The sequence below is a fragment of the Coregonus lavaretus genome (assembly GCF_964263955.1).
Source record: "Coregonus lavaretus genome assembly, chromosome: 26".
NCBI classification, from domain to species: Eukaryota; Metazoa; Chordata; class Actinopteri; order Salmoniformes; family Salmonidae; genus Coregonus; species Coregonus lavaretus.
The window spans coordinates 23,749,528-23,770,264 of record NC_140013.1 but is presented as its reverse complement, the minus strand read 5'-3'; the positions used below and the strand labels follow the sequence as shown (position 1 = coordinate 23,770,264).

The following is a 20,737-nucleotide window of genomic DNA, read 5'->3' as shown; positions in this document are numbered from 1 at the left end:
GAGGGAGAGAGGGAGGGAGGGAGGGAAGGTGGTGGTGTTGGTGTTGGTGTTGGTGTGAGTGTGAGTGTCTAAGAATAGAAGTCGTCTGTGGGGTGCTGGTGCTCTTCTCCAAGTAATTTAAAGTGAACAGCAGTAAGAGGGAAGGTGATAATAGATACACATCAGGTGGTACGACTCGCTGTTCTTGATCCTCCCTGTTACGTCAGGGGAAAAAGGGAGACATTTCAGAGCAAAACCAGGAGAGTGGGTGTATGTCTAATATTTCTTTACATGTCAATGAGCTCTGACAGACCAAAGCAGTATTCACACCATGACTCTTTCTACTGTCTAATCACCTGTTATCTTGACACTTCAATGAACTCGGAGATGATATCACTCCTCAATATTCATTGATGAGCAACTCCTTATTCAACGCAATGGGTCATCCAATTAAAAGATGCCCAGACAAGGTCAGCTACACCTGGTCACCCAGAAATACACCACAGTGATTCTCAAAGGGCCTTGTGTCAGATTCAACAAAAGAGCAACATGAAACTTCAAAGTTATTTGAAATGGGAAACCTTATCAGGCATAGCAATTTCACTGATGTGCCAGACCTTTGATGTTCTCCCCTTTGTTTTACAATTTCTTCTTTGTGATGTATGATTTATTGTACATCTCAAAAATCTGCCTGCGCCATCCAAAAGCACTCTCTGACCGTGTTCCTGTAACTGCTAACAGTTGTTGACAGGATCAGGATCCCACCACTGCATCTGTTAAACACAAGCATGCACACACACACACACACACACACACACACACACACAGCTAGTAACGTTTTAATCTATAATACAGGGGTGACCAAATATGATAATCTAGACCAGACTGGAGCTGAACAATAGACAGCCATGTGTCCGCCAGTTAGCTCTGGGTAAACATTTACCTCGCAACCCGGTGAGTGCATTCTGTTCAGCACAGCACACACCCCTTTAATACCCACCAGCCGGTTAGACAAAGGTGACTCATGCTTTTGACTTATTTTCCAGGCGAGAGCAATTCATTTGTTATTCTGACCCACTTTAAAACATGTTGAAGACAACGATTTTTGATGGCTGACATCAATAACAACAACATCAAACATGCCACCTTCTCAACCTGATATGTGGATAGTATACTTAGCCTGTCTGTCTGTTCATCGCCTGGAAATTGCTATGAGTCATATTATCAGTGGCTGCTGCTGTGAGGAGACAAGCCAGCCACAAGCCATCCACAAGCGAGCCAATTGTATTTTAGGGGATGTTGATGAATGTCTCCTTAAGTCTTTGTGACTTTACCTATATGGACCCTCTACTGGAAACAGAGGACGGAGAAAAGAGAGGGAGTGAGGAAGATTCATTTAGATTTCATCCAAAAAAAGTATGTATTTTTCAAGAATACGAGCGCCGGTAAAAATGACAGGCAGAGAAACAGGCAGCAGAGAAATACAATTACAACAGCAACTGTCATCATCGCTATCAGGATGTTTAATTCATTGGCATGGCCTTATAATCTAGTGCTTGAGAAAATCAAACAAAAAGCCCCTATCTATAACCAAATCCAATTAAAGTGGAAACAGGATAAGCGCCAGAGACACATTTGTATGTACAGATTCAATCTACAGCGCTTTTGAGAAGATACAATGGGTTATTACTTTATTTGATCACAACAATTATTGCGAATATCGGCTTTCCACCTGCCAGACATTTGATTGTCAGATAAATCTTCTGCACTCACTTGAGGAGGCAGGCAGGCAAGTAGGTAGAGATTCTGCCAGCTATCTTTTCTCTCTCTAAACAACAAAGGCCTTGGCTGGGCAGCCGTTCTAGTGCTGAGCAGAAGCCACATGACCAGGATGTGTGGTCAACAGGTCCCAGACCAGAAAGATACACTGCTGCTTTTCGACTGTAACACCAGTGTTACACTAGTATGTACACCCTTATGTTATACCAGGGAAATTGACATACTTGGTATTCATATCCCTAAAGATATAAAATAACTTACCAAGACTAATTTCAACCATGGAGAGGTAAATACCTGTGTATTTATTGAAAAATCACACTGATTAACTAATTAATCATATCACAGTTTACGTATTTACTTATGGCGCTGCCTACTGTACTCCAACGGACTTGTCTTTCAAATGATATGAGCAAACAAATCCTTAAATTAATTTGGAATGGTAAGCCAGACAAAATTAAACATGCTTATTTATATAATGAATATGAGTTTGGGAGGCTGAAATTATTAAATGTTAAAGCATTGAACCTCTCACTAAAAGCTTCACTCATACAAAAGTTATACTTAAACCCAAAATGGTCCTCCAGTAGATTATTAAGAATGGCCTCATTCTCTGTTTAAAAAATGGCCATTTTGCCTTCATCCAGATTACAACATCACATTTTCGGTTCATAAGGAAAATGAAACCTTTCTCAAACAAGCCATACACAAAGCTGGTTAGAATTTCAATTTCAGCCTCCAGAAAAGAAAAAACAAATATTACAACAAATATTATGGTTAAACTAAAATATACTATTTTTTTAATGCCATTTTTATTAATTATATTATGAATAAGAATGGTGGAGTTATGTCACACATGCAGCTATCGAAAATATATGGGAATGTCTGCTCAATACAAAGTTACAACAAACTGATTGCAGACTTACCGCAGAAATGGAAACGGCAAGTGGAAGGGGGAGAAGGTAGGGAACTTGTTTGTCTGCCCTATATTAAAGATCAAAATTGGCTGAAAAAAATTGGCATAAATAAAATAATGTAACAGTTCCATTTGAGGACAAAGACGCTGACAGCTGCGCCACACAGGTTGCAAAAAAGCTGGGAAGACATCTTTGATGTTCTGATCCCATGGCACGTTATGAACTGATATACAAACAACGATTGATTCAACAATTCAAGTTTTTCAATGTAAATTATTATACACAATTCTTGCTACCAACAAAATGTTATATATATGGGGCATACAACCATGTCAGCTATGCAGATTTTGGTATTGCCCCCTTAAAGCTGGTTTCTGGTCACATGTTCAGGAGTGGCTAAAAAGTCATAACATTGTTCTAAAATTAACCCTACAAATAGCACTGTTGGAAAGCCATAGTCAATCAATCAACAACATAATAATACTCTTAGCAAAAATATTAATTTTAAAATCATAATCTGTTGATAATATGCGATTAGAAAGGTTCAGAATCTATGTAAGACATCACAGAACAGTTAAAAAATATATGGCACAAGGAAATCAAAGAGAAGGTGGTATATGGAGATAGGTGGGATGGGCTGAGAGAAGTTGAGGGGTGGATTTAATCTGTAATAGTTACTAATCTGTAATAGTTATTAATCTGTAATTGTTATTAATCTGTAATAGTTATTAATCTGTAATAGTTATTAATCTGTAATTGTTATTAATCTGTAATAGTTATTAATCTGTAATAGTTATTAATCTGTAATTGTTATTAATCTGTAATAGTTACTAATCTGTAATAGTTATTAATCTGTAATTGTTATTAATCTGTAATAGTTATTAATCTGTAATAGTTATTAATCTGTAATTGTTATTAATCTGTAATTGTTATTAATCTGTAATAGTTATTAATCTGTAATTGTTATTAATCTGTAATAGTTATTAATCTGTAATTGTTATTAATCTGTAATAGTTACTAATCTGTAATAGTTATTAATCTGTAATAGTTATTAATCTGTAATTGTTATTAATCTGTAATAGTTACTAATCTGTAATAGTTATTAATCTGTAATTGTTATTAATCTGTAATAGTTACTAATCTGTAATAGTTATTAATCTGTAATTGTTATTAATCTGTAATAGTTATTAATCTGTAATAGTTATTAATCTGTAATTGTTATTAATCTGTAATAGTTACTAATCTGTAATAGTTATTAATCTGTAATAGTTATTAATCTGTAATAGTTATTAATCTGTAATTGTTATTAATCTGTAATAGTTATTAATCTGTAATTGTTATTAATCTGTAATAGTTATTAATCTGTAATTGTTATTAATCTGTAATAGTTATTAATCTGTAATAGTTACTAATCTGTAATAGTTATTAATCTGTAATAGTTATTAATCTGTAATAGTTACTAATCTGTAATAGTTATTAATCTGTAATAGTTATTAATCTGTAATTGTTATTAATCTGTAATAGTTATTAATCTGTAATAGTTACTAATCTGTAATAGTTATTAATCTGTAATAGTTATTAATCTGTAATAGTTACTAATCTGTAATAGTTATTAATCTGTAATAGTTATTAATCTGTAATAGTTACTAATCTGTAATAGTTACTAATCTGTAATTGTTATTAATCTGTAATTGTTACTAATCTGTAATAGTTACTAATCTGTAATTGTTATTAATCTGTAATTGTTATTAATCTGTAATTGTTATTAATCTGTAATAGTTGTGACTGAAAATAATATACAGTATATAATGTGTACCGGACATTTAAAATTAAATATGTTATGTGATATTATGCAAAAAAGTACCATGTATGTAAAAATGTATTTGTAACAAAAATGTATTTGTAACAAAGTTACTTTTGTCCTCCAAAGAGGGGTGGGTGGTGGATGGGCCAATATATATACAGTATATATATTTTTAACACTGGGGTAAATCCTGTAAGGAACCACAGGGACACGTGCACACACACACTCCCCCAGGTACTAGCGACTGGGCACCAGCCAGGGCCATGAATTTTGAGAGATAAACACAGCGCTCCATCCATTACAATTACAGCAGCACCCCAGAGTGCCTCCTGCCCATCTGTCTCCATGGTGTCAGGGCCATGCAGGGGCCTGTGGGCCTTAACGCTTCCTCAGCTCAGCACAGCTCAGCAAAGCATGCATCACCAACCCACCAGGGCACACTGGGCACATGCTAAGCCAGAGGAGAGGACGCATGGAGCATCAAAACAAACAAGGACTAGGGCTGTATGTCCCAAATGGCACCCTATTCCCATATATAGTACACTAATTTAGACCAGGGCTCTGGTCAAAAGTAGTGCACTAAATAGGGAACAGGGTGCAGTTATGGATGCAAATGGAGAGCTTCACAATGTGCAATTACCACCAAAACAATGGTAGCCAATAGCTGACTCATACTCACTCATACATACACTACCCGAAAAGTTACATTGTTAGTCTATTATCATTTCTTTATTTCCCCAATTATGGACCCATTTTAAGATTAGATGGATAGATGATCAGATTATTTTTATTGGGGTCTTGGACTCAGTGATCAAATTTCCCATTCAGTTTGGTGTAGTACAGAGTGGACGTCACGGAGCAGATTGTATTTCTCTAATGGCCCCATTACACCAGTTTCTATGAATATATGTAATTGACTCCACAGAGCATTAATCGTTTTTTACCCAGCATGAATGCTGAAGTGCTTGTCTCAGAAACAGACCATTCTTTCCCGAGTCACATACAAACATGTGCACATGAATGTATACACACACACACCAGCACACACACACATACCTATTTCTTCTTCTTCACGTTCTTCCCACACTTGCTCTAGTGTGACACTCTGCATGTGTAAAACTGTTTGAGCCGTCAACACCTAGCTACGTGAACACATGGACCCCCCTCAGTGTCTGGTATACGTAAACAAGAATACTGCTCCCCTCATCCAACATATTTGTAAAATGTCAACATCTTTCTAAGAAACCAGGCAGGGCGGGGAACCATGACAAGATGAACTTGTGTTGTACTTAATGCCAGCTAAAAGAAGGTAGAAAACCACCGTGAATCTACAAGCAGTATATTTCTAAATGCATCAGGGGTAACCAGGTTCATACGGTTTACAGTGCTCTATCTATTGCATAGAAAATTAGCGTATCAACTGATTTCTCCAGTTTAAGTGTCCTCTACAGGTGTGGAACACACATCTGCATATTTACAATTCATCTCACAAATCAAAAGCCTCTATAAGAACAGAGACTCATCAAATTCCTTACCCACTGAGTGAAACAGATGAGCAGCACCAGCATTGGCAGTCAAAGGTTCCCACCAAGCAGCTGTTGATAACAGACAGCGTGCAGCACTGCCCTACAACGCTATCCTATCCACCCATCACAGTATGCTTAGCCAAGCTGGGAGTACTGCACACGCTATCTATAGAAGTCAGCCTTGTCACAGTTAGGAGGGCAAGAGCGGTTTGCCATAGCAGAGGCTGTTTGAGGTCTTAACCAGGTTTAGATAGAACTCCTATGTACTCTGAATCCTGCAACTGGAGTGTAGGGGAGGCCATGCCCCAGGGAGCCAGACAGACAGAAGCAGCCATTTTGGTGCTACACAGATCCCACTCCACCCTTCTGTCTGACCTGTTCCATTGAGACTTGACGTCTTAGCAGATATATACTTTAACAGTAGTGTAGCATCTGGGAGCATATTTCATATAGATTAAGAAGATCCCCAACTGTACTATTCAGACATCTGTTTTTAGGGAGAGATCTGGGAATGTCCTCTGATCCCAAGTCTGATGTTTGATTGTCTGATGCTGATGACAATCTAACTCCTTCCCATGGGCTTAATATAGTTTTCATTTATTCATTCATTCAATTGAAAGACAGATTTACACTACAGTACATTGAGGCCCTCCTGATTGTGATTTCTCCACCTACAGTGCGTATATTAAGTATTCACCCCCCTTGGATTGTGCACATTTTGTTGCGTTACAAAGTGGGATTGAAATAGATTTCATTTAGATTTTTTTGTCATTGATGCACACAAAATATTCCAAATGAAATGAAAATTATACAAATTTTTACAAATACAAATTAAACAACTAAAATATAGTCACAGCATAAGCACAGCATTCACCCCCCTTGTTTAGGCAAACCTAAATTAGTTATTGAGTCAAATTTGACTAAACAAATCACATAATAAGCTACATGGACTCATTATGTGTGAAATAATAGAGGTTCACATGATTGTCCCCCATACAACAACATCTGTAAGGTCCCTCAGTTAAGTATTGCATTTCAAGCACAGATTCAACTACAAAGACCAGGGAGCTTTTCGAAAGCCTCAAAAAGAAGGGCAGTGATTGGTAGATGAGTAACAATAACAAATCAGACATTGAATATCTCTTTAGCATGTTCAACTTAATAATTATGCTTTGGATGATGTATTAAACCACCCAGACACATCAAAGATACCGTCGCCCTTCTGAACTGAACTACAGGACAGGAAGAAAACTGCTCAGGAATGTATCCATGAGGCCATTGGTGATTTTAAAACAGCTACGGAGTTCAATGGCTGTGATTGGAGAAAACTGAGGAAGGATCAACAACATAGTAGTGACTCCACAATAATGACCTAAAAGTGAAAACAAGAATACAATTATACAGAATATATTCCAAAACATGCATCTAAAGTAATACTGCAAAAAAACATGGCAAAGGAATACACTTTTCATTTGGGGCAAATCCAACAACATCACTGAGTAACTGCCTCCTTATTTTGAAGCATGGTGGTGGGTATGCTTGACATTGGCAAAGACTGGGGTGTTTTGCAGGATAAAAATAAACTGGATGGAGCTAAGCACAGAATAAATCCTAGAGGAATACCTGCTTCAGTCTGCTTTACACCAGACACTGGGGCGAATTCACCTTTCAGCACTACATTAACCTACAACACAAGGCCAAATCTACACTGGAGTGCTTACCAAGAAGACAGTGCATGTTCCTGAGTGGCCAAGTTACATTTCTGACTTAAATCTACTTGAAAATCTATGGCAAGACTTGACAATTGCTGTCTAGCCATTGTCCCAAACATCTTGACAGAGCTTAAAGGAATTTTGAAAAGAATAATTGGCAAACATATCCAGGTGTGCAAAGCTCTTAGACTTACCCAAGAAGACTCACAGCTCACTAATCGCTGCCAAAGGTGTTTCTAGAAATGTATTGACTCAAGAGGGGGGAATACTTACAGTTGAAGTCGGAAGTTAACATACACCTTAGCCAAATACATTTAAACTCAGTTTTTCACAATTCCTGACATTTCATCCTAGTAAAAATTCCCTGTCTTAGGTCAGTTAGGATCACCACTTGATTTTAAGAATGTGAAATGTCAGAACAATAGTAGAGAGAATGATATATTTCAGCTTTTATTTATTTCATCACATTCCCAGTGGGTCAGAAGTTTACATACACTCAATTAGTATGTGGTAGCATTGCCTTTAAATTGTTTAACTTGGGTCAAACGTTTCGGGTAGCCTTCCACAAGTTTCCCACAATATGTTGGGTGAATTTTGGCCCATTCCTCCTGACAGAGCTGGTGTAACTGAGTCAGGTTTGTAGGCCTCCTTGCTCGCACACGCTTTTTCAGTTCTGCCCACACATTTTCTATAGGATTGAGGTCAGGGCTTTGTGATGGCTACTCCAATACCTTGACTTTGTTGACCTGAAGCCATTTTGCCACAACTTTGGAAGTACAGTGAGGGAAAAAAGTATTTGATCCCCTGCTGATTTTGTACGTTTGCCCACTGACAAAGAAATTATCAGTCTATAATTTTAATGGTAGGTTTATTTGAACACTGAGAGACAGAATAACAACAACAAAATCCACAAAAACGCATGTCAAAAATGTTATAAATTGATTTGCATTTTAATGAGGGAAATAAGTATTTGACCCCCTCTCAATCAGAAAGATTTCTGGCTCCCAGGTGTCTTTTATACAGGTAACGAGCTGAGATTAGGAGCACACTCTTAAAGGGAGTGCTCCTAATCTCAGCTTGTTACCTGTATAAAAGATACCTGTCCACAGAAGCAATCAATCAATCAGATTCCAAACTCTCCACCATGGCAAAGACCAAATACCTCTCCAAGGATGTCAGGGACAAGATTGTAGACCTACACAAGGCTGGAATGGGCTACAAGACCATCGCCAAGCAGCTTGGTGAGAAGGTGACAACAGTTGGTGCGATTATTCACAAATGGAAGAAACACAAAAGACCTGTCAATCTCCCTCGGCCTGGGGCCCATGCAAGATCTCACCTCGTGGAGTTGCAATGATCATGAGAACGGTGAGGAATCAGCCCAGAACTACACGGGAGGATCTTGTCAATGATCTCAAGGCAGCTGGGACCATAGTCCAAACAATTGGTAACACACTACGCCGTGAAGGACTGAAACCCTACAGCGCCCGCAGGGTCCCCCTTCTCAAGAAAGCACATATACAGGGCCGTCTGAAGTTTGCCAATGAACATCTGAATGATTCAGAGGAGAACTGGGTGAAAGTGTTGTGGTCAGATGAGACCAAAGTGGAGCTCTTTGGCATCAACTCAACTCGCCGTGTTTGGAGGAGGAGGAATGCTGCCTATGACCCCAAGAACACCATCCCCACCGTCAAACATGGAGGTGGAAACATTATGCTTTGGGGGTGTTTTTCTGCTAAGGGGACAGGACAACTTCACCGCATCAAAGGGACGATGGACGGGGCCATGTACCGTCAAATCTTGGGTGAGAACCTCCTTCCCTCAGCCAGGGCATTGAAAATAGGTCGTGGATGGGTATTCTAGCATGACAATGACCCAAAACCCACAGCCAAGGCAACAAAGGAGTGGCTCAAGAAGAGGCACATTAAGGTCCTGGAGTGGCCTAGCCAGTCTCCAGACCTTAATCCCATAGAAAATCTGTGGAGGGAGCTGAAGGTTCGAGTTGCCAAAAGTCAGCCTCGAAACCTTAATGACTTGGAGAAGATCTGCAAAGAGGAGTGGAACAAAATCCCTCCTGAGACTACAAGAAACGTCTGACCTCTGTGATTGCCAACAAGGGTTTTGTCACCAAGTACTAAGTCATGTTTTGCAGAGGGGTCAAATACTTATTTCCCTCATTAAAATGCAAATCAATTTATAACATTTTTGACATGCGTTTTTCTGGATTTTTTTCTTGTTATTCTGTCTCTCACTGTTCAAATAAACCTACCATTACAATTATAGACTGATCATGTCTTTGTCAGTGGGCAAACGTACAAAATCAGCAGGGGATCAAATACTTTTTCCCCCTCACTGTATGCTTGGGGTCATTGTCCATTTGGAAGACCCATTTGCGACCAAGCTTTAACTTCCTGACTGATGTCTTGAGATGTTGCTTCAATATATCCACATAATTTTCCTTCCTCATGATGCCACCTATGTTGTGAAGTGCACCAGTCCCTCCTGCAGCAAAGCAACCCCACAGTATGATGTTGCCATCCCCGTGCTTCACGGTTGGGATGGTGTTCTTCGGCTTGCAAGCAACCCCCTTTTTCCTCCAAACATAACAATGGTCATTATGGCCAAACAGTTCTATTTTTGTTTAATCAGACCAGAGGACATTTCTCCAAAAAGTACGATCTTTGTCCCCATGTGCAGTTGCAAACCGTAGTCTGGCTTTTTTATGGTGGTTTTGGAGCAGTGGCTTCTTCCTTGCTGAGCGGCCTTTCAGGTTATGACGATATAGGAATTGTTTTACTGTGGATATAGATACTTTTGTACCTGTTTCCTCCAGCATCTTCACAAGGTCCTTTGCTGTTGTTCTGGGATTGATTTGCACTTTTCGCACCAAAGTACGTTCATCTCTAGGAGACAGAACGCGTCTCCTTCCTGAGCGGTATGGCGGCTGCGTCGTCCCATGGTGTTTATACTTGTGTACTATTGTTTGTACAGATGAACGTGGTACCTTCAGGCATTTGGAAATTGCTCCCAAGGATGAACCAGACTTGTGGAGGTCTACCATTTTTTTTTCGGAGGTCTTGGCTGATTTCTTTTGATTTTCCCATGAGGTCAAGCAAAGAGGCACTGAGTTTGAAGGTAGGCCTTGAAATACATCCACAGGGACACCTCCAATTGAGTCAAATGATGTCAATTAGCCTATCAGAAGCTTCTAAAGCCATGACATCATTTTCTGGAATTTTCCAAGCTGTTTAAAGGCACAGTCAACTTTTATTTTAATTTAATTTTTTTATTTTTTCGGGGGGAATGGATCAGCTTAATATTGCAGATAGATTGTATCTTCTATCAATGTAATTGTCTGCATCACTTCCAATCCCCCATGTTTTTTTGTTTTTTAAATATATATATACTCCCCTTTATTACTTTTCAACCCCACCATCCTTTCCCTACTTGGAGTAAATTAGTGAACAACAATGCCCAGGCCTCTACTTCCGGTCTATAATTACTATCTACACCTTATGGACAGAGTTAATTTTACAATAATTATATTATATATATATATATATATATATATATATATATATATATATATATATATATATATTATTATTATTATTTTAGTCTTTTTTTTTGCTCCTGAACTTCTTCTACTCTCCGATCATTTTCATGATGTCCATCCGGTTTGCTTCTATATGCCATATCTTTCTAACTGTGCTCTTTCCCAAAAGCTCCCAACATACAACCTATATACTTATTATGGACACAGTATGCTTACATTATTAGATATCTTTGTTATTATTTGTTGTTATTTGTTATTAGTCCCATCCTTCAACTCTATTCAATACCTCCCATCTATCTCTTAACACCATCCATATAGGATTTCTATTTGCCATATATATTTCAACCGTACTGTGATGTTTTACAAAAGTTCTGAACCTTTCTATTCTCATTGCTTCTACAGATTGTGAATTAAAAATAAACATTTTTGCTAAAAGTATTATTATATTATTGATCGTTTGAATATGACTTTTCAGATCACCCAGTAATGCTATCTGCAAGGTTAGTTCCAGGTAAATATTGCAATCCTTTAGCCATTCCTGGACCTGTGTCCAAAAACAAGCTACAAATGGACAGAACCAAAACAAATGATCTAATGATTTTGTCTCTTCACAGCAAAATCTGCAGAGCTGGAAAGATTGTATCCCCCATATAAATAACATTCTATTGGTAGCAAGAATTTTATATAATAATTTAAATTGAAAGATTCTAATTTTTGAATCCGGTGTCGTTTTGCGTGTCAGTTCATAAACACTATGCCATGGGATCGGTACGTCAAAGATCTCTTCCCAACTATTTTGCAATCTATATGGGACGGCTGTCAATCCTTTGGTCCATAAGTGAAACTGATATCCTTTTTTATTTATCACAGTTTTCCTTAACCAATTATGTTCTTTAATGCAAGGCCGACAGACAAGTTCCTTACTTTCTCCCCCTTCCACTTTCCTCTTCCACTTTTGCGGTAAGGCTGCAATTATTTGGTTGTAATTTTGGGTAGAGCAGACATTTCCATATGTTTTTGTTAGCTGCATGTGCGACATAACTCCACCAGTCCTACCGATGATATCATTTACGAAGATTATACCTTTTTTAAACATTCTGTCAAAAAATAAATGTTTTTTGTCAATTAGTATATTTGAATTTAACCACAATATGTGTTGCATTATTTGTTCTGTCGTTTCTGGAGGATTAAATTGAAATTGCAGCCAACTTTCTATGGCTTGTTTTAGAAATAGTGACATTTGGGAGATTATTTCCTTTTCAAATAACTGAAAGTGAGAGGTTGTAATCTGAATAAAGGGAAAAAGGCCTTTCTTGAACATTGGGTGAGACAATCTTACTAATTTGCTTGAGAACCAGTTCGGATTTAAGTATAACTTTTGTATGACTGAAGCTTTTAGTGATAGGTCTAATGCTTTAATATTTAATAATTTCTGTCCTCCGAATTCATATTCATTATATAAATATGCTCTTTTAATTTTGTCTGGCTTGCCGTTCCAAATAAAATTGAATATTTTTTTCTCATATAATTTAAAGGCACAGTCAACTTAGTGTATGTAAACTTCTGACCCACTGGAATTGTGATACAGTGAATTATAAGTGAAATAATCTGTCTGTAAACAATTGTTGGAAAAATTACTTGTGTCATGCACAAATTAGATGTCCTAACCGACTTGCCAAAACTATAGTTTGTTAACAAGACATTTGTGGAGTGGTTGAAAAACAAGTTTTAATGACTCCAACCTAAGTGTATGTAAACTTCCGACTTCAACTTTATCTAATAAAGGTATATTAGTGTTTTATTTTTCATTAATCTTTTATTTTGTAATGTTTTTCATCCACTTTGAAATTAGAGTATTTTGTGTAGATTATTAAATTAAATCCATTTGAATACCACTTTGTAATACAAAATGTGAAGAAATCCAAGGGGGTTAAATACTTATCATACCCACTGTAGTTCACCTGCCAACCCCCAGGTCCCCATCTGTAACGCCCATCTGATGTCAAGTAATTCTGAATATTACACAGAAATGTAATTCAGTTTAATTTAATGGGAGTCGGCCAATATATTTTTCACGCTAAGAAGTGTAAAATCAATTCTAAATGGAAGTCTGCATGGCATAATGGAAATGGGAAGGCAATAATCTAGCTAGGTGTAAACGGCTGGCATCTTGTGACGACTCCTCAGGATAAGTTTGAATGAAGTGATATTATTCATTCACCATGTTTTATATTTGTAGTCTACATGCAGGATGTAAGAATTATTCATAATATGATAGACTTGACTCCCTAAAGCCGTCAAAATGTGCCTTAGTTTAATAGTTGGGAGTCCCTCCCTCTCCCTCTCAGCTGAGTGTGATTGGGTCACGGAATGAAAAGTTTGAGCTCAGCAACAATCACTGGCTCACCCCTCACTGAGCCCAGAGGCTGTTTCCATGGTTACATGTGACTGATAGGCCGAGGTGAGGGGGGAGGGGGTGATTCACAAACAGATCCACTCAGCTTTGACACTAGTTATCTTCTGAGGCAAAAGACAACAGCCAGCCCAGCCAACAAATGTCAACAGTGGCATTATATAGAGGAAACCTCTAGGAAGTCTTCCTAGGGGAAAATCACCATAGAAAGAAGTAGAGGGTGTCCGTTTGAGAGGTGGGGGGAGGAAGGTGGGAACAACGACAAGCTCAAGCGATATGAGGCACAGCTTAAAAAAAACACATTTTGAACAGTGGGAAGACAGCTTTAATCCATCTCAGCAACACACAATGGGCTGAAGATGCAGCGTTCAGCGGAAACGCGATGGTTATCAGAAGAAAAATGGGGAAGAAGAGCTTTACTGATGTTCTGCTTAAATACAACATGGAAGTGAAGACTGCAGGAGGGAATCTGTGGCACATCTGCGCTCCACCTCTGGAGATAGATGTGTGTCACAAATGGCACCCTATTCCCTATATAGTACACTACTTTGGATCAGAGCCTTATAGGCCCTGGTCAAAAGTAGTGCACTGTAAAGGGAATAGGGTACCATTTGGGATGCATACAGAGAGCGCTGTGAGCCAGCTACTGAATAAATCCTTTAAAATGCAGCAACAAAGATAACCAGGCTCCAGACCTGCCCCACGGCCCCCACCCCACTGACCTGGTTAACCTGCCTGCTGTACAACATGGTTACACTCAGACATATTTATCTGGCTACACTCCAGCAGTGCATTCTAACATCACATTAACCTGGGCCATTTATTCATATCTGTCAACAGAACAAAGCAGAAAACAATTTAAAAACACACCTGACGACTCCATCGCTTTTGATCACAAACAGGTTTATTTGTATACAATCAATTGACCAAATAGATGTAAAGAAAAATGCCAATTATTGTTCTCCAAAATATTCTAACTTAAGAGGGAATGAAAATAATGACAAAAGTTAAACCATGTATCTACATAAATACAGTACAGCACATCTCCCGCAAGTCTGCCTGCTCTGTGTGTGTGAGAGAGAGAGAGAGGACAGGAATAGCTGCTCTTATCAGGGATGGGCAGGTCCAGGCCAGGCATAGTGACAGAGTGAAAGAGAGCGCTAGCTACAGCTACAGCACAGACCCCCCTCTGCTTATACAACACACCCATGCAATAACAGCTGGCCGACTTAAGACACGCCACACAGCAATGATTTCTGTGGTTAAGACTGTCCCATCCCCGTCTCCATCACTCCCTCTCTCCCTACGTCTCCATCACTCCCTCCCTACGTCTCCATCACTCCCTCCCTACGTCTCCATCACTCCCTCCCTAGGTCTCCATCACTCCCTCCCTACGTCTCCATCACTCCCTCCCTACGTCTCCATCACTCCCTCCCTACGTCTCCATCATTCCCTCCCTCCCTCCCTCCCTCCCTACGTCTCCATCACTCCCTCCCTCCCTACGTCTCCATCACTCCCTCCCTCCCTACCTACGTCTCCAAAATCCCTCTGGTTCCATTTTATCCACCACCCAAAATGTCAGCAGTTTCAGAAGAGTCACCCTCCACCCATCACCATAACACAGGGGGATATAATACTGCCCCAGCAGCACTCTCTGAAGATTACTGGTTGGTCCAAAAAGACAAAACCAAACTTCCAGTACATTCAACATATTCAAAGTTCAGTGACTTACAGAGGTAACAGAGGTACACAGACACAGCTAAATCAAAAACAATAAGTATAGAAGAGCGACACTTTTAGTTTGCGTCTGAAATGGCACCCTATTCCCCAAGTAGTGCACTACTTTTGGTCAAAAGTAGTGCACTACATAGGGGATAGGGTGCCATTTGGGACAGAACCCAGGACTGGTTCACAGTCAGTCTGGCAGGTTGTGAAGTGCTGTGGCTGTAGATCAAATCAAGGGGAAGAGCTTGTACGTAGTCAAGGGGGCAAAGCAAGCATTCTTATTGGGGGGCAGCCATCTTCCTGATGTTCATGATGAGTCTCTTGCTGTACTCCTTGTGGTCCACAGGTTTCACCTCCATCACCGTCGCCTTGATCCGGGACTCGTCCTAAAGGGACAGGGGAACACATGGCATAGATGTTACATGATGTCACCCTCAGTGTCCATTCACTACACTGGCTACCTCCCAATTATCTCTCTTTCCTCGCAAAGTGTGAACTTATTCACTTCCCTGATTTAAAAGTAAATGTCTGGTACAACAAATGTGGTGGAAATTCCCTATAGCCCCATGCCTCCACCAATCCAATGCTTTAGATTTGTGGGAAGTAGTATATTACTGGGACGCACCCACTGTGTTAGAGGGAAGACGGACCAACACAAACCTCGGCCGTGTGCAGTAGATCACCTGCTGGGTGTCGAAGAAACAGTGGCCATTCAACATGTAGAATCGTCGGGAAATTAACAGAAAAAGACAGCAGAGGTTCTGCGGTCAATAGGACGGACACCCGCTGCTTTTAATTGTTGGTCTGCACGGTCCGTTTGGACTTTCACTGGAATGCATGTTATACAAGCCTGTGCATCCAAGGACAAAGCTTGGATTCACCACAGGTGACTGACTGCAGGTTCAGCCAGAGACAGCAGCACTAAGTAGGCATGCAGCCTGGTACCACAGATTAGCCTACTTCTTTAACACGTTAGAAAAAAGTTGATATTTTAAAAGCCTGTATTTAAAATCTGCATCTAAAATCTGCTGTCTGGCATTTAGATAGATGTTGATGCAACCTCCGTACACTGCGACAGATAGACAGCGTTTAAATGTTTTCACCACCTCCACATCTCTCTAGAGTAGATAAGGTCATCCACCTGGTCCATCACTCTTTAAAACAGGCGGCTACAGTTACCTGCTGCATCCCAAATGGCACCCTATTCCCATTTCCCTACATAGTGCACTACTTTTGACCAGAACCCTATCGATCCTGGTCAAAAGTAGTGCACTATGTAGGGAAAATGGTGCCATTTGGGATGCACACATTCACTTTGTCTCCATTAATCACTCAGGTACCACTAGAGGTGAGATGGAAGACATGTTCCTTTCGATTTACTCTCACTCATATTAGAGCCTGAGACAAAACAAGCCCCCTCACTAAGAGGGAATCCCATCCATCTAGCAGCCCTTACATAATACAGGGCCGTATTCATAAGTGCATGCTGTAGCAAAATATATTCCAACGGAAAGCTAAAATACGTGTTTCTTATTGGACTGGTAGTTCAAGTAGTCCCTCCGTTTGTCAGTTTTCTTCTGTTTTGGTGGCTAATGAATGCGACCCAGGAGATGAAGATTAGATTCGACAGAGTCATCACCATCCTACAGTCTCTCTCTCTTTGCAGAACTCTACAGAACAATCTTCAGGCACAGGTAATAGCTATGCTGCTGCTAAAATGCTAATTCTACACAGCGGACACAAAATATCAAAACGCTGCAATTAATTGTCTATATAGAATCATCTCAGAGGAGAAATGCCCATTTCCTGTGTGGAGTGAGCATTGTTCTGGGCTGTGCTAATGTATGTGCAGGTGGCGGGGGGGAGGGCAGGGTGTAGAGCGGAGTGAGGGAGGGTCTCGTAGTGTGCGTGAGAAGGAAATGGGGGGGGGGGTTGAGCTGAGGGAGGAGGGGGAAGTCAGGCCCAGGCTGAGAGCAGTGAGTCAGGCCCACAGCCAGCCAGATACTAATGAATAAAGGAAAACACACACCACAGGCTTAGTAGCCTGGACGGCCTGGCCCTGCATCGCTAACAGTTCTGCCAGAGTACAGCAGCTATAACAGTCAGCCTAGCCAGCCCCACAGCACTGGGATTTGCATCTGGCTAAAACTTTAGAGAGCTTCTGCTGCTGCTTGGGGTTTGGCTTCTGAGGGCTTCCGGTGGTGTAGCACTCCTCTCTCACATGGGCTTGGAAAAAACAGATTAAAAAGGACTATCTGCCCTGTGGTTACGATCTGCCCTGTGGTTACGATCTGCCCTGTGGTTACGATCTGCCCTGTGGTTACGATCTGCCCTGTGGTTACGATCTGCCCTGTGGTTACGCCGCACTCACTCCATTAGGTTCAGCTAAATAGCTATTTATGCAGTCTGGGTGTTAGTGCATTCACACTCTCCTATCTGCCTCTAACCACGGCCAGATGGAACGCTTGAGAAGGTATACAGTAACGTTATGGTTCAGTGGATGACACCTTAGGCATGTGGGGTTTGACTTCTGCAGACATTTGCAGCATGTGGTCCACTGAACACCTCCCATGTTTACAATAGTAGTTAATACTGTAATATTTTTACAGCAAAAAAATTATTGAACCATAGTTGAATTGTCCACTGAAGAATTTGAGTGGTAATTGCAATGGATATATCTTCTAATTTCTACAGCAAGAAGCAAGAATGATTTAACAATGGTTGCATTGTCTGTTCATTGAAGAATTCCACCCCATTAACTAAGCTACAGCAGATACGTCCCCATCTCTAGGAGATGTCTCAGTTGGTCGCTACAGGTGTGGACACTAGACAGAAGACAGCGGCCCTGATAGGGCTGTAGTGTCAGTCCTGTGCTCTGCTGTGCTGCCCCCACCTGGGTTTACACGCTGACACTGTGGCTGGGGGGGTAGGGCTCAGCTTAGCTAGCTTTACTAGCATGTGTGTGATTGATGTGACAAAGCTTTGTGTGTGTGTCCCTGTTTGTTCCAGCCAAACACAAAACAATTTTATATTTACATTTTTGTCATTTAGCAGACGCTCTTATCCAGAGCGACTTACTTTACTGCATTCATCTTAAGATTGCTAGGTGAGACAACATATCACAATTGTAGCAAGTACATTTTCCCTCAACAAAGTAGTTATGAGCAAAGTCAGTGGTAGGAAAGGGGGGGGAAATCGCCATGGGATTTATTTAAGATATTCTTTAAAAAGAGGTAGGGTTTCAGACGTTTTCAGAATATGGGCGGGGACTCCGCTGTCCTGACATTAGGGGGAAGCTTGTTCCATAACCTTCCCAGCATCACTACAAAGTGCACACACCTCACCCCCCCACATATACAAACACAGTGCAGTTCCGATGTGACCTTTCTTTAATAGTCTTAAGTGTGCCAGCGTTGCTATGGTAGATAGTGGGAGCAGAAACCTGACTAACCAAATCACACATGAAAAGGGCATCAGTCTTTTCATCCTGTGTGCAGCGTCTCTCAAACAGACACAGCAGCAGAGATGGAGGGTGGTCTAGAAATGCTCCCTCATTCTCTACCATCTAATGAGTGACTCCCTCGTCACTCTGCCTTAGTCCCACAACTAAAATCACCCTCACCCCCCTTTTCACCCCCCAGCACACACAGCTCTCTCAGGCTCACAGCCTCACACACACAAACCCACTGCACTGCAGCTCCACAAGCGAGTGTGACAGAGTTTGTCAAGCGATTAGTGTTGGTCACATCTTGCCAGAAAGGCAGGATTTATGTGGGCAAAGCGAGGAGAATCAGACTGCCGCTTGCTATGCAAATCCACAGCACTTCTCTGCTTCTCCTTCCATAGTACTACTGCACTGGGCTGGGCCCGCCATGGGATGGAATGGGATGGAAGGCAGACTTCTATTTGAGAGCTTGACATGGTTTTATGTCCGATGTGCCCTCTTTTCTCCAGTGTCCCCCAGACAACCACTGGAGACCCAGACAACCACTGGAGACCCAGACAACCACTGGAGACCCAGACAACCACTGGAGACCCAGACAACCACTGGAGACCCAGACAACCACTGGAGACCCAGACAACCACTGGAGACCCAGACAACCACTGGAGACCCAGACAACCACTGGAGACCCAGACAACCACTGGAGACCCAGACAACCACTGGAGACCCAGACAACCACTGGAGACCCAGACAACCACTGGAGACCCAGACAACCACTGGAGACCCAGACAACCACTGGAGACCCAGACAACCACTTGAGACCCAGACAACCACTGGAGACCCAGACAACCACTGGAGACCCAGACAACCACTGGAGACAGACTAAACCAGTTACAAGGACTAGACTGTCTGGACCAAGAGAGGAATGTGAGAGCTAGGGGGAGAGAATAACAGCACTATACGAAGTTACAGCTGGGTTACGATCACGTATAGGCTAATCATAATTATTTATAAAATGAACTAATTATTATAATTTAAACCTAAATTCTAGAGATATGCTTCTCTAATCTCCGGATTCCTCACACAATGATCAAATATATTGTCAGCAGACATGGCTAAGTTGCATCTCTTCCATCAACACAATATCACGTCTCTGCTAGTCTGTCTGTGGTCAGCGCAGCAGGTAGGCAGCTACTAGGTCACCTCTGGAAGCGCTGACAGTGACCTTGTTTTCTCATCAAACTGCTGCTTGAGTTTTAAAAATGCTGCTGATAATTGTCGATATAGATAACTAAGTTTATTAGACAGATGCCATCCAACACTGCTGCTCTCATATGATGCTATAGTATTGATGCTCTAGTAAAGTACTGGTATGAGTCATTAACCATGGCAACCATGAACAAAAACATAAAAAAATTGCTAGTTACATATCGGGATATTATTTTTGACGATAAATCACATTGACAATATCGCAGTATAATTTTGCCGATAGTTCGCTGTAACTGCACAAAAACAGCTTTTTTCCATAGCTTGTTCTCCATCTTTTTAAATAGGAAACAATTTGTTTTGATGACTGATCACAACTTGTTTCCCTCTGCAGCAGACATATGGAGAGCAATATGTTTGGAACATCGAATCGCAATACATATAGAATCGTGAGAATCACAATACATATGGTATCGGCACCTAGGTATCGTGATAATATCGTATCGTGAGGTCCCTGGCAATTCCCAGCCCTAATGTCAATATGAAACCCTTACATTGTTCATCCTACATCAGAAAACATGCTGTACAACCTAGCTACACGACTCAAAGAAGATTAACTGCATTCTTTTTCTCCAGGAAAATGGGCTTGCAGCAGTATGCCCAGATGTGTTTTAAGGAGAC

At 40.7% G+C, this 20,737-nt stretch overlaps 1 protein-coding gene across 1 annotated transcript in view; it reads right to left on the bottom strand.

Moving 5' to 3' along the window:
* Positions 1–14,565: 14,565 nt before the first annotated feature.
* Positions 14,566–20,737, bottom strand: part of LOC311101403 (replication protein A 70 kDa DNA-binding subunit-like) — a 41,308-nt gene continuing 35,136 nt past the window's right edge. Inside the window, exon 17 of the mRNA XM_084142536.1 lies at positions 14,566–15,794. Within this exon, the coding sequence (XP_083998662.1) occupies positions 15,687–15,794 (108 nt within the window). The 3' untranslated portion in view covers positions 14,566–15,686. The remainder of the gene's footprint in view (positions 15,795–20,737) is intronic.